We start from the raw sequence: 10,936 nt of genomic DNA on the forward strand, positions 1-10,936 counted from the left end.
CCCCCCGGATTCACCGATTGCTATAGAAGTTATCTTTAATTTCAGGATAATACCGTATATGCTCTATCCCCTATCTAGGCGACCTCTATGTAGGACATACTTCGAAATCCCATAAATCGAATGACAACCGATTCACTTTACGGCGTCCATTAGAAATTTATCCACAATCCGCCTACTAAATGCAGGCGCATAAATAGATGCAGGTGAACTCGGTATAAGGTAAATTGGAATGCATCCAGTATAAGCCGCAACCTGCAGTTTGGGCTAATCGGCCATTACAGAAATGAATGTCCCTCTCTAGTGTATTTCCGTTAAATAATCAAGAATATCGGCACTACATTCCGGGAACATTTGCCGACATTGTCCAGGATATTCGCGTCCTGCTTCCTCTGCCCATTTATATTCCTGATTCGTGATATCGGCGTAGACCTCGCGCGTCGACGTGGGTCTGCAACGATAACCGGGGAATCCCCGGATTATTTGAAACTATGAACATTTTCAAACACGCCTCACGGGTCATGAATAGTTTCGTAAGTTTATTAATTATTAGAAGAGTCTTTGCTACGTTCTTAATCGAATGTTCTCGACCTGCCTTAATATATATTAAAGGGGTAATTTCGTCTTTACCAAAATTCTTCAGGACCCCTTGAATAAGGATGCTTCAGAATTTTTACTTGAAAATTTCATACTGTCGCATACCTGTGTGCAATTTCATGAAACTTTATAACTGTATGGAAGTTTGGAATTTTTTAAATTTCGAAATGGCAGCTTGTTTTATTTGTTTTAATTTTTTTTTATGTCTCTTGAAATATTTTTATTTTTTCAGAGGCGAAGTAAAATTTTCTTACGTTAATAATACTTGTAACATCTGTCCCAAGAGGCTGTGTCTTGTGTCCAGTGGATTTTCGGCTATTTGACAAACTACCCTTAACAGGCAGGACTTTCCTGAATTAAATGACTCGAGAAAGGATTCTACGAGTTTGTATACTTCCCAACGAGAGCTATATCCTTGATAGTTCTCATATCCTTGAGATCCTATACATAAAGCATATAGGGAATTATTGTTATCCAAAAACTAGATGAATAGAATTATCTAGATACAGATATTATCTAGATCTAGATGCCATAAGAAAAATGCATCAATGTCTTAAGGGTAGAGTGGCATTTCGAAAGAGAAGGATTTCTACATGAGATAGAAACGTAATCCATATAGAAAGAACGAAAGAGAAATAGAAAAAAGTAAAAGAAATCACGCTGGGATTTTCGTTCATCGTATGATACCAGTAATGGATATAAAATACAATCCGAAATCATAAATATGTAAAAGGGAATTAGCGGCCGACCCAGAGCCACTAACGTTAAGTCTTATTTTCAGAAAATAACTCCAATTCTATAAATCTCATTGAAGAACGTGCGCCAACGTAGAGCAAGGACAAAGTAGTTGAAGAAAAGTTTGGAAGGTACGTAATAATTAATTTTCCTAAATTTCACAGATTTTCGCAAAAAAAAATTATTAAATATCTGTATAAGGATCGTCTTACTCGAGTCGTCCTTCGACTTTGAATTCTTCTTCTCCACGTCAATTTTTCCCGCCATTATATTTGAACCAGTCGATCGATCATATCGAACATAGGGATTCGTGAAGTATGACGCATTGTATGGTAGCTTGTAATTGAATTTCATGACGTAACCAATAATCGTGCTGACGTCCACTTCCATCGGTAAACCCAGACCGAGGATGAGCTTTATTTTAAAAAAAATATCCCCAGTATTTATTATTCTTAATCCTTTTCAAATTTCATTTATCCGTTTTTACCTGTACTTTCGTCGGGGCGAATTGACCCGGTGGCGGATGTACCAAATACCTCTGGGTACGGTTCGCTGAGGTAATTTTAAAAAATTCTATATACACCATTACAAGCAACGTAAATATTTTCAAAGTCCCTAACATCCTTAACGATACTCGCTGAAGAGATCTCGACTGTTGAATTTCTCACTGACTGAACTGCTCTAGCTCAACTCAAGTTGGGGTCTCTTCGTTAAACGTCGTTAATTGACATAAGTCAATTAGCATAATCTCGAGTAAACGTGAGTGGCGGAAATGAGGAGTTAAAAAAATTACGCCTGTCATATTCTCTTATAAAAAAGTATCCCTAGGCTGTCTTAAAGTCCCCAGAAAAGAAGGACACTAAAAATAATAAAAATATTTAAAAAAAACAAATAAAATGGTCAGTTCCAAAAAATTTCGTTCTATATGGTCTTGCATAATTTTTGACAGACAGGAATCTCATCGTTTCCCAAGTAAGGCACTAGGAACGACTCGGATGTTAAAATGAGGTCGGCGAAGTATGAGAGAGAGAGAGAGAGAGAGATGAAAAGAAAGGGTAAACGAGAGATTAAAACTGTCATTAAATCTAGTAACGTCACAGGATGAAAAATGACAGTGGTCTCGAAAAATGAACGGGGTCCGATAATAATTCCCCAAAGGATCCCCTAGGGAATTAAGCAATGGAGTGTTTTAGACTGGGACGGTTGGCAGGTGTTTAGATAGATGGACGGGATTGGGGAAGGGCGTAGAAAAGTTGAGGAAACTCGGGGAAACTGAGGGTGTCAGAGTTTCAGGAAGCGTCGAGTTAACGAGGGATTGAACGTCCTACCGGAGACGAATGAAAAATGACTGAAACGCTTTAAAAATGGTTTGATCTGACGATAGGAAACCTAACCTCACTTCTTATAGACATCTCCTTCTTCATCCCACCTGACCGTATCTTACTCCTCACTCTATGTTATCTACGTAAACTTCTTCACTCTAGATTTCGAAGCCCGGCAGATTCACTGCTACCAACGCGAGTGACCTCATGACGAATCCGTGACATTGCCAATACTACCAACAGCAGCAGGATCATCTTTACTCTCATCCCATTGTGATACTGCTACGGATCTTCGTCTTCTCCTAATCCTACGAAATATCGCGTTGAGAGTTCCTGTGATATACAGGGTGATCCAGCATAGACGCACCTATTGAAATTGACATAAGGTATTTATTTGAAGTACTCCATGTTTACTAGAATTCTTTTCTAAGAGATATGCATTAGTTATAATATATTATAATTCTTTTATAAGCCTTCATACAGGTCCTCGAGTCTACTGTGTATTTCATTTTAATTTTAATAAATGATATTCTGCTCTTTTAGGTGGAGCTTTACCGGTACGTTTAAGATGAATCGCTCTGTATATAAGATGATATACTCGGTCTATATTTCAAAGAGATACTTCACTCTTACGGTACGTTAAATAACATTATCATTTTTTCCTTCCATACTAAATTTCACGATATTACACCTAGAAGGGGTATACATATTTCAAGTTGTGCCTTTTGAATTAAATTTTTATTCTTATTTTTAGCTGGCAAGATCAATACACAATTATTTTCTGGTTTACATACGTCGGATCGTATGTGGAATCGGTGCAGGAAGAAATACAACGATACAATACAACGTCAGTGCTGAAGTCTTTCAGTAAAATAATCCAAAGGACTGTACTCGCATTCCGGGTATACCCTGTGACATCGACCGGATGCTGCACGACCGAGTATCTCCGCAGCATGATATTCGCGATCCGAGTACAGCACTGAATTCTCCTTGGTACTGGAAGGCGTTAGAAGTATCTGAAGGATCTCACCCAGGAGTCCGTGCTTCAGGTTGAACGGCGTCTCCGCAGCTTCACATACCGCACGTAACAGACAGGCCTTGCCTGATCCTAAAGACTCCAGAGCAATTTCCAGCATACGATAAATATCCCAGCGCGAAGTTCTCCCTGGTGATTCAATTGAAAAAGTTATTTATTCATTTTTTATCACACAACAAAACTCACCTTCCGTCTCTGGACCAATAAGATCATTACTAGCTGAACTGGCTGATCTATCGTATCTCACGTAGCCTTTTGTAAATACCGATGCGTTGTATGGTAATTCGTAATTGCATTTCAATACGTAACCAAGTGTCATCGATACTGCTCCTTCCATTGGTAAACCCAGGCCGAATAGAACCTGTGACATAGAACTCACTTTGAATTTTTAAGTCAATTTTTATTTTTATTTTTATTTTCTTTTACTTACCTGCACCTTTGTCTCGCTCTCCAATGGGTCTGGGAAGACCAGGTAACGCTTTTGACGCAACAGATTTTGTATCTCACTGCTTTGACTTGCGGCCATTGTCAAGGATATTAATAAGAGACGGAAAGTTGATATTTCCATACTGCACTGAGATCTTCTTCTTTCTGGTAACGATGGCACTTGGAGTTTATTCTGCTAAGTATTAGGTATGCTTACCAAGAGCTTGTCAATTATTACCAAAATTATCCTGTGTGCAGACCACTTAACGAAACGGGACTGATAACTGTTCATACGTAGGAAGTCTTCCGAGTTCATTCTCGACTGTTTCTTATGGTGGCGTTCATTCTGGAGTTTATTGAGTTTATGGTGCTTTTTACGTGCTGCTGTTGGCAGTAATAGGATAATTAAATTATGCATTATGTTTCAAGGTGATTAAAAAACGGTTTTGAACTGGTCGAATTTGACTTAAAGAATTTTATGTAGTGGCCAAACGAAGATATAATTACTTGCAGATTACTTGTTTTTCTTGGGAGTTTTTGGACTTTTCGATATTGCGAAACTACTAAAAATTCGGAAATCGCAATGATACTTCACAGACCGATAAGAGCACTTTCATTTCCTAATAACAGTAACATGGGAGTGAGTATGAATTTCTTTTTGTAGCTTAATCTATTGTTATCTTGTATGTATTTTGCCTACTAATTTTATTATTTATTTATCAGATATTTTTAGCCTTGGTCTTTCCGCTTGCTGGTTCTCTAAAATCGGTATCGCTATCCTACTTCTTCGAAGCTAATTACTATTTGCCCCCAAATTCTACATATTTCGAACCGTATTATTATCCACACGCTTCGCGAAAAAAACGCAGCATAGACAGAACGACGATTTATCAAGCACTGGAAAATAAATTCGAGAGGTACAACCTGTTCTTTAACAAATTCTTTTTTAAATAAGATTTTCTATTCCAAATATCTGCATGTCTTATTTCAGCTCCGGATTTCCGGGACGAGAATGCCTCCTGAGGTCCATATGTGAAACTGCAGAATCTCCCGTAAGACACAACGGTATACTGGGCGATATAATGCACGTGTTATTCACGTGAGTATTAAAAATGAAAGAAAGTGGTGAGACTCCATTTTATTAAAGAATGATTTTAAAAATAATTAAAGTCCCAGTAGACTATGGGGGAATCGTATTAGAGATGGTAATGCAGTGTTGATGGAAAATAAAATTTTTTTAAAATTACCTTTACTACACAGCGAGGTTAAAAATGGCACAAAGAGCTGACGTCGAGATAAAATCAAAAACATGGGAAGCCAAAGTAATGAAACCTGGGTAATACGTGTGGACAAAAATTTGAAATTTCCATGAGAGCCCTGGCAAGCTTGTGTGAACATAGTAAAAGTAAAAAGTTAAGTCTATGAGCTTCGTGAGCTTACTTATGAACTATACGGTTGGTAGTACAAGTATAAGGACCGTTCCGAAGGCAGGGCCGCATGAATAAGGGAAAGGGCCCTGAGGCAAGATTATATTGTCACTGTGAATGTTGGAAAACCCCAAGAAATTCTTATGAACCAACCAGACATGCCATACTGTACTCCACACGAAATATTATGTACTGACTATACCATAGTGAACGAAAAAAAAAGTAAACTGTACTAACAAAAAAAAATATCATTCCAGACCATCAAGTTCAATGAAGGAAGATGACTTATCCGAAGATTTTTTCGAAGCTGAGTTCGTTGGCAGAAATGGAAGCTGTTCAAAATACCATCCCATGTGCCCCTTGGGATTGTTCGATATGATTGGTACTTGGGCCTGAAAGGATATTACGTAATGAGAACTACCTGCTGAAATACAAATGCGCCCAAACTCATTTGACGTGTTTATATAACTTTTATGTACCTGGTGTGACACTATGTGCTTTAGGTAGTTAATACGTAATCGTTACCAAATTTGTTTTCTCATTCTACTTGTTCTCGAACAATCACCGTGTAAATATTTTGTACAACAAAGGAATTAAAGGCAAACAATGCAGCAATTATTTAAAAACTTTTCTCTTCTTGTAAAAAGTAATTCAATCGCATTTTATTTCAAACGTTAGAGACAGAACAACTTAATTTAAACGAGGTAAAGTTTCCACGCGATAGCTCTCTGTGTATACAGGGTTGTCCAGCTGAAACGCATCTCTAGAAACAAATATAAAATCAGTGCTGAAGCCTCGATAAAATAATCCAAAGGACTGTACTCGCTTTCTGGATATATTATGCAACATCGGCCGATGCTCTACGACCAAGTATCTCAGCAGCATGATATTCAAGATCCAAGTACAATTCCGAATTCTCCTGGGGCACCGGAAGCCGTTAGAAGTGTCTGGAGAATCTCGCCAAGCAGTTCATGCTCCAGGGTGAACAGCGTCTCCGCAGATTCACATACCGCGTGTAACAAACAGGCCCTTACCTGATCCTTAAAGACTCCAGGGATACTTTAAGCGCGATAGATCATAATTGTATTTTGATAAGTTACCCAAGAGTAATCGATACTTGCTCTTTATCAAAAGTTTGTTCAAAGTTTATGTATATTTTCAATTTCAATTATTTGACCTATTTCACTCACCTGCACTTTTGTATCGTTAACAAGCTGTGTTGTACAGATTTTAATGAGAGTCAAATATTGACATTCCCATACGCTGCCGATGATCCTCTTTTAGTATTACCACTGACACGTGCAATAGATACCAGGGAATATTAAGTATGCTTAGCGATAGCTTGTCATGTATCATTTTGCTATGACTGCAATTATTACCATAATGATTCTGTGTGCACGCCACTTAACGAATCTCTACTGATAACTGTTCAACCACCAGATCGTTTTCTTAGCTCAGTCTGAACTGTATCCAACGGTGGTAAACATCCGGGATTTGTTTTATAGTGATTTTTACATAATTTTATTGGCATTTGTTACACGTTAATTAAATTATGTATAACATTTCAATGTAGGTGTATAATATGTTTGAGCAATAATAAATTTTTCGCAAAATATAATTTTATTTGACGGTTTAACGAGAAATATTTATTCTTTCCAGAATCCTGGCTCTTCTTAACGCTATTTTGATTTTTCAATATGTCGAAACGGCCGAAAATTCGGAAATTGCGAAGATACTTCACAGACCGATAAGAGCATTGTCATTTCCTGATAACAGCAACATGGGAGTGAGTACGAGTACAATAGTTTTACTTTATTTTTTAATATTTTTATCTATTCGTATCTTCTTCGCTTCTTTTACTTTCTAATTTTATTATTTATTTGCAAGTTATTTTTAGCCTTGTCCATACCGCTTATCGATCCTCTGTATTCGGTATCACTTTCCTATTACTTCGAGGCGAATTACCGTTTGCCGCCAAATTCGACATACTTCGAACCGTATTATTCTCCATACGCTTCGCGAAAGAAACGCAGCATAGACAGAACGACGATTTATCAAGCACTGGAAAATAAATACGAGAGGTATAAACTGTTCCTTAATAAATACTTTTTAAATAAGATTCCCTATTCGAAGAGTTTGCATTTTTAATTTCAGTTCCGGATTTCCGGGACGGGAATGCCTCCTGAGGTCCATATGTGAAACTGCAGAATCTCCCGTAAGACACAACGGTATACTAGGCGACATTATGCACGTGTTGTTCACGTGAGTATTCAAAGAGATTAAAAGTGAATTTTTTTTCATTTCTATGAGAACCCTGCCAAGCTCCTTTGAGTATAGTAAAAGTGAAAAGTTAAGTCTCTGAGCTTCGTGAGCTTACGTATGAACTATACGATTGGTAGTATAAGTATAGGGAACGTTCTAAAGGCAGGACCGTATGAATAAGGAAAAGGGCCCCGAGGCAAAATTGTATTGTCGGCGTGGATGTTGGAAAAGCTCAAGAAATTCTTATGAACCAACCAGACATGCCACACTGTACTCCACGCGAAATATTATGTACTGATTATACCATAGTGAACGAAAAAAAAAGTAAATTGTACTAACAAAAAAAATATCATTCCAGACCATCAAGTTCAATGAAGGAAGATGACTTATCCGAAGATTTTTTCGAAGCTGAGTTCGTTGGCAGAAATGGAAGCTGTTCAAAATACCAACCCATGTGTCCCGTGGGATTGTTCGATGTGATTGGCACTTGGGTCTGAAAGGATATGACGTAATGAGAACTACCTACTAAAATACAAATATGCACAGCTAACGTGCTCTGAACGTTTGTGTAAAATTTACGTAACCACTGTATAACATAAAATTTATTTTAATAATTACATTGCACATTATTTCAAATGCTTTAAACAGACCAACTTAATATAAACAAGGTACACAAGTTCCAGTATTCATAACCACGAAATTACAAATCCTGATGTTGAAATCTAAAGTAAATCGCTTTGGTACCAAGCATTTGGTGGCCATTACGGTTCCTTTAATTAAGGTCATCCACATCCAATAGTTGTAATGGGAGTTGCCCACAGTACCGACAGTGGTATCAGGATTGGTAATAGTAACAGCATAAGCAGCATCAGTAGTATTAGTGATAGGACCACCGGTAGCACTTCCACCGGAAATACTGGTAGCAGTATGGTACAGGAAAGGCGACCAAAACATCCAACAATATCCAGCTCAACGGGTGCAACAATGTCGAGTAAAGGATTAAGGTCCATTCACAGATGCTCGATCGTTATATAATCATAAATCCCAACAGGACATTCAGGATACCACGTGGAACACTCGACTTCCGGCGAAACCTTCTCCGCCTTCAGATACTCTTCGGACAGACCCTCGTCAGCAGAAGATGAAGGTCTGAAAATGAAGGACAGCCATGTCATTACACATGTACGATGACACTGATAACTAGTACTCCACATATATCATCACCCTAGTAAATTTTCTATAAGAATACAATTAGAGGACGACGCTAGTAATTTTTTATATGTATGAGAATATTATCAGCAGTATCAAAAAATTTTAATAAGATTCACATATTAGGAACGTGGTCCCCCCTAGATATTATCTTAAAGGTATACATATAAATGTCTAGTAACTTTTTCTAGTGATAAACTTTGTCAAGGTATACTTACGTTAGTATTATACGTAAAATGTCCCCAAGGACTCCGTTATGGTTATGTATACTTCGTTGCTTCTGAGTGTCGCATATGGATCTCAAAAGACACTGTCGCCCTTGGAATCCGACCCTGCGTCAGAAAGAGAATAGAGAGATGATAATAACGAGATGACAGAGATAGGTGGAGGGGGGGATGGAAAGAAAAGTATAGATAAGGAAGTTAATACAAGATAAAGTAAGAGGAAATAAGAGACGACTATGTGTACAATCGATCATCCTTGCTTCTCATCGAATGACGAAGCGGGAGACAAATGACTTCCAGGACGAAGCTCGACTATTTTGATTCTCCTTGCGGCAAGGACCGAGGGCTATTTAAAGGACGCCGCTTTCGAGATCAGACATATTGCCACAGGGACGATGAAGAATGACCCGTGACACAAGAGCTTGTTGAAGTCCTGTGGGAATTGCGGCTGGCATCTCTAGAGGGGTTGCCACCCTTATTGGGTACTCAATTTATTCAGGAAACCCAGCGCTATTTAAACTGACAATTATAACCGTGAAACAGAAGTACTCCGTGTTAAAGAAAAAAAAAAGTTTTTTAGTTTATTACTTTACACAATTGGTTTATACAATGGACGATTATAATTGTTATATTTTTCTTGCAAATTTTATAAAAAAATGTTTACCAGTTCTCTGAAACACTTTTTGTCATTAAATTTTGGACCGTATCGATATTTTATAAAAATTTTGATTTTTTTACTCTTGGACATAAATTATCTGAACGAACCGGTTTATGTGTTAGAAATATTTGTATTTCTTTCTTGTTTTCTTTATGATGTGTCAGGAAACCTCAGTTTACATCCTATGACTTCGCGTCCGTATTGGAAAGATAGGAGTTCCTTCTGGTTATTCTGGTTATCTTGGTTATCCTGGTTTGGGTAGGAAATAAGGTCGACTAGCAATCTCCATCCACCTAACGGGCTTGTCCCGTTTGCGTGACATTCTCTGTGGCGAGCATTCGAATCCACTGTGGTAGCTAAGTGGATTTGCATACTCTCGAATGTTAAGGGTGCCCTCACACAGTGAACCAACCTAGATCCCCATTTATTCTATACATCATCCATCCATATAAATTTCCATATGACCTCGCTGTTTCTACCTTTATTCATAAACTTTGTATATCAGATGGCTGTACAGGTTGTTTTGTTTCATATAAAAAAAAAAAAAAAAAATATGCTCACGATTCAAATTTTGATTCTAATATAGCATAGGCTGTCGTCCTATCGATGCTTCTTTTTCTTCTTCTTCCAGAGGCATCGATGCCTTCGTAGCCTGGAAGGAAATCCGTCACATTATTCGGCAACTCGTAGTTGGCCTCGAAGAAAAAGGCTATGGAGACGGACTTCGTAGATACCGGATCGTCCAGAGGGATGGCGAGGGCGAAGAAAAGCTTGAAAAGAAAGGAGAAAAAAAAATTATAAAAAAGTAGATACTGGTAAGCAATAATAACTTCCGGTTAAGTCATGACGATTATTGTTATTTATACGCTGCTAATAGTTTTTTTTTAAGCTTCCACTTAGCGGGTCGATTCTCCATTACGCGTACGAGGTTGCAAAAAGTGTGAGGATAGTCGGGGGTCGGTATTGGGGGATGAAAAAAAATCGAGTACCAGAATCCCTGAGCCTAGAGAATTATCTTCCGCGTAATTTACGCCCGCATTGCG

The 10,936-nt window shown here is 38.0% G+C and overlaps 4 protein-coding genes across 5 annotated transcripts in view; 2 read left to right on the forward strand and 2 right to left on the reverse strand.

Moving 5' to 3' along the window:
* Positions 1 to 17: 17 nt before the first annotated feature.
* On the reverse strand, positions 18 to 1,981 carry LOC112493635. The gene is made up of 4 exons (XM_025079779.1): positions 1,817 to 1,981; positions 1,542 to 1,743; positions 849 to 1,035; positions 18 to 448 (listed from the first exon to the last, which is right to left on the reverse strand). Exons 1-4 carry the CDS (start codon positions 1,949 to 1,951, stop codon positions 298 to 300), a joined length of 675 nt encoding a protein of 224 aa, XP_024935547.1. The 5' UTR covers positions 1,952 to 1,981; the 3' UTR covers positions 18 to 297.
* A 1,399-nt stretch (positions 1,982 to 3,380) lies between these two features.
* LOC107274852 overlaps positions 3,381 to 10,936 on the reverse strand; it is a 14,349-nt gene continuing 6,793 nt past the window's right edge. The window contains exons 3-12 of the mRNA XM_025079808.1: positions 10,455 to 10,663; positions 9,230 to 9,343; positions 8,817 to 8,951; positions 8,475 to 8,718; positions 8,163 to 8,388; positions 5,800 to 5,964; positions 4,352 to 4,497; positions 4,118 to 4,306; positions 3,874 to 4,048; positions 3,381 to 3,816 (exon numbers count right to left, since the gene is read on the reverse strand). Coding sequence (XP_024935576.1) covers positions 3,500 to 3,816; positions 3,874 to 4,048; positions 4,118 to 4,306; positions 4,352 to 4,497; positions 5,800 to 5,964; positions 8,163 to 8,388; positions 8,475 to 8,718; positions 8,817 to 8,951; positions 9,230 to 9,343; positions 10,455 to 10,663 — 1,920 coding nt within the window. The 3' untranslated portion in view covers positions 3,381 to 3,499. The remainder of the gene's footprint in view (positions 3,817 to 3,873; positions 4,049 to 4,117; positions 4,307 to 4,351; positions 4,498 to 5,799; positions 5,965 to 8,162; positions 8,389 to 8,474; positions 8,719 to 8,816; positions 8,952 to 9,229; positions 9,344 to 10,454; positions 10,664 to 10,936) is intronic.
* On the forward strand, positions 3,707 to 6,147 carry LOC107274867. 2 transcript variants are annotated; one of them, XR_003058133.1, is made up of 7 exons: positions 3,707 to 3,819; positions 4,372 to 4,542; positions 4,627 to 4,753; positions 4,837 to 5,030; positions 5,105 to 5,212; positions 5,374 to 5,525; positions 5,798 to 5,863. XR_003058133.1 is itself a non-coding variant. In XM_015754429.2 (6 exons), exons 2-6 carry the CDS (start codon positions 4,526 to 4,528, stop codon positions 5,934 to 5,936), a joined length of 585 nt encoding a protein of 194 aa, XP_015609915.1. In that variant the 5' UTR covers positions 3,707 to 3,819; positions 4,372 to 4,525; the 3' UTR covers positions 5,937 to 6,147. The 2 variants fall into 2 exon arrangements, 1 of the variants encoding a protein (XP_015609915.1); XM_015754429.2 differs by lacking the exon at positions 5,374 to 5,525 and having other exon boundaries at positions 5,798 to 6,147.
* LOC107274866 lies at positions 6,997 to 8,383 on the forward strand. The gene is made up of 5 exons (XM_015754428.2): positions 6,997 to 7,109; positions 7,200 to 7,326; positions 7,428 to 7,621; positions 7,695 to 7,802; positions 8,161 to 8,383. Exons 1-5 carry the CDS (start codon positions 7,093 to 7,095, stop codon positions 8,297 to 8,299), a joined length of 585 nt encoding a protein of 194 aa, XP_015609914.1. The 5' UTR covers positions 6,997 to 7,092; the 3' UTR covers positions 8,300 to 8,383.

The sequence above is a fragment of the Cephus cinctus genome, unplaced genomic scaffold (assembly GCF_000341935.2).
Source record: "Cephus cinctus unplaced genomic scaffold, Ccin1 Ccin1_scaffold0123, whole genome shotgun sequence".
Classification (NCBI taxonomy): domain Eukaryota; kingdom Metazoa; phylum Arthropoda; class Insecta; order Hymenoptera; family Cephidae; genus Cephus; species Cephus cinctus.